Below are 2204 nucleotides of genomic sequence, written 5' to 3'. Positions count from 1 at the left end.
CATCCTCAAAGCTCTGTGATGCTTTTGCATATGTAATAGATACCAGTTATAGTGGTATCTACTGAGAAACCAAAATTTTGTTGTTGTTTTTTTAAATCATTTGCTGTACAACTTTTACCACCATCCATCCATCCATTGTGTCAAGCACATTTGGACATTTGTTGCTCTCATTTTCAAAAGATTTTCTTTCTACTTGGGCCCTTGGTATCAGCGTCTCATTTTTTCCCCTCCCTCCCTTACCATCCACAAAAATGTTTTTTAACTCAACTTTACTACATTATTCAATATCTCTGAGGTATTCCTGTGGCTATACATTGTAATCCTTCAACAAGAATTGTTCTTCATTACTTGTTAAAGGCTGCAAAAGGAAAAATCTTTGGATAGCTATTTCACACGTTTATCAAAACGGTGTCAAATAATTTCAAATTTAATAGGTGTACTAAATGAAGTTGTTTGGTAGTAAGAAATTAATATGAGTTTCAGATTATAACATTAGCATTTGTTCATACTGGTCATTTTCCATGAGATCTACAGCATAAGTGAAGCCAAAGACCGATAGTAGATTAGTATTGCCAAGAACTGGGAGAAGCAAAATGGTAGGGTTAACTGCTTAATGGGTGCAGAGTCTTCTTTGAAGGTGAAAAACGGTGGTGATTGTACAACAATGAAAATAGTGACTACTACCAAATTATAGTTTTATACCGGTGGTCTTAATGTCCTGTGAGTTTGGTCTCAATTTTAAAAGTAGAAAATGTAAAATCTGTTTCCCAAAATATTTTTGTATTTTCAGGCATTTATTGAAATGTCAACCACAGAAGATGCTCAGGCTGCAGTGGATTATTACACAACTACACCAGCATTAGTATTTGGGAAGCCAGTGAGAGTTCATTTGTCACAGAAGTATAAAAGAATAAAGGTGACTTAGAATATCTTTTTCTTTTTTCCAGATTATTATAATTTTACCACTTTGAAACATTGTTTAATACTTGGTAATTAACTTGCTATTAGTTGCTAATAGGTAGGATATTCTTAGTTACTGATTTCTAATTGTAGCACATTTTCCATCATTTAACCAGCCTTTTGTGTTTTTTGGTTTATTTTTATTTAAATGAAGAAACCCGAAGGAAAGCCAGATCAGAAGTTTGATCAAAAGCAAGAGCTTGGACGTGTGATACATCTCAGCAATTTACCCCATTCTGGTTATTCTGACAGTGCTGTCCTCAAACTTGCAGAACCTTATGGGAAAATAAAGAATTACATCTTGATGAGAATGAAAAGTCAGGTAAATCAATTATATATGTGGATTTTAAGGAGAAAATTCTTTTTTACTTTGCATTGATATTTTTTTCACTTAATTGTGTTGATGAGAAAAGGTTGGGTGTTTCTCTTGTAACTTGTCATCAATATTTGATAGGACTTAAAATTTTTTCATGGTAAAATTATAATGAAAGTTTGCCCGTGAGTTTTTTTAAAAAACCCTGTGTTGATGACTATGTATGGTAACACATTGATGTTTATTACTTACCAGAGTCTCTGAACTAAATTGTATTTTCCTAATGGAGATAAAGGACCCCTGGTGGCATAGTGGTTATATATTGGGCTGCTACACAAGGGCAGTAGTTTAAAACCACCAGCTGAGATAATGATGATGGCAACAAATGTACAAATGTGCTTGACACAACGGATGTATGTATGGCTTGTGATAAGAATTGTACGAGCCCCAATAAAACGATTTTTTAAAAAAAAACAAAAAACCACCAGCTGCTCCAAGGGAAAAATAAGAGGCTTTCTATTGCCATAAAAAGTTAAAATCTGACATGGATAAAGTGCCAGTAAAACTTAAAAATAAAAAAACTAGCGGCCAAAGTTCTGCTCTGCCCTGTAGGGTTGCCTTGAGTTGTATCAGATCAGTGACAATGAGTTTGGTTTATTGTTTCAATGTAGATAAAAGTAATAATGAACAGTAGTGTTCTTAAGTGTATGAAAAATGTCGTCCATCTCCCCCTTCCCTTTTAATAGGCCTTTATTGAGATGGAGACCAGAGAAGATGCAATGGCAATGGTTGATCAATGCTTGAAAAAGGCTCTGTGGTTTCAAGGAAGATGTGTGAAGGTTGACCTGTCTGAAAAATACAAAAAATTGGTACTGAGGGTATGTAGTGCTTTATCATCAAATATTTCAAGTCTCTACATATAAAAATGTTT

At 34.0% G+C, this 2204-nt stretch overlaps 1 protein-coding gene across 1 annotated transcript in view; it reads left to right on the top strand.

Annotated features, from left to right (window-relative positions):
- The window catches only part of MATR3 (matrin 3), a 23825-nt gene that overhangs the window by 16272 nt on the left and 5349 nt on the right, over positions 1 to 2204 (top strand). The window contains exons 9-11 of the mRNA XM_004697019.3: positions 791 to 916; positions 1115 to 1282; positions 2020 to 2151. Of these exons, the coding sequence (XP_004697076.1) occupies positions 791 to 916; positions 1115 to 1282; positions 2020 to 2151 (426 nt within the window). The remainder of the gene's footprint in view (positions 1 to 790; positions 917 to 1114; positions 1283 to 2019; positions 2152 to 2204) is intronic.

The sequence above is a fragment of the Echinops telfairi genome, unplaced genomic scaffold, assembly GCF_000313985.2.
Source record: "Echinops telfairi isolate 266 unplaced genomic scaffold, ASM31398v2 ScPeMD7_7469;HRSCAF=8507_0, whole genome shotgun sequence".
NCBI classification, from domain to species: Eukaryota; Metazoa; Chordata; class Mammalia; order Afrosoricida; family Tenrecidae; genus Echinops; species Echinops telfairi.
Note: the sequence above shows the minus strand (reverse complement) of the source record. Positions and strands in the feature narration are given on the sequence as shown.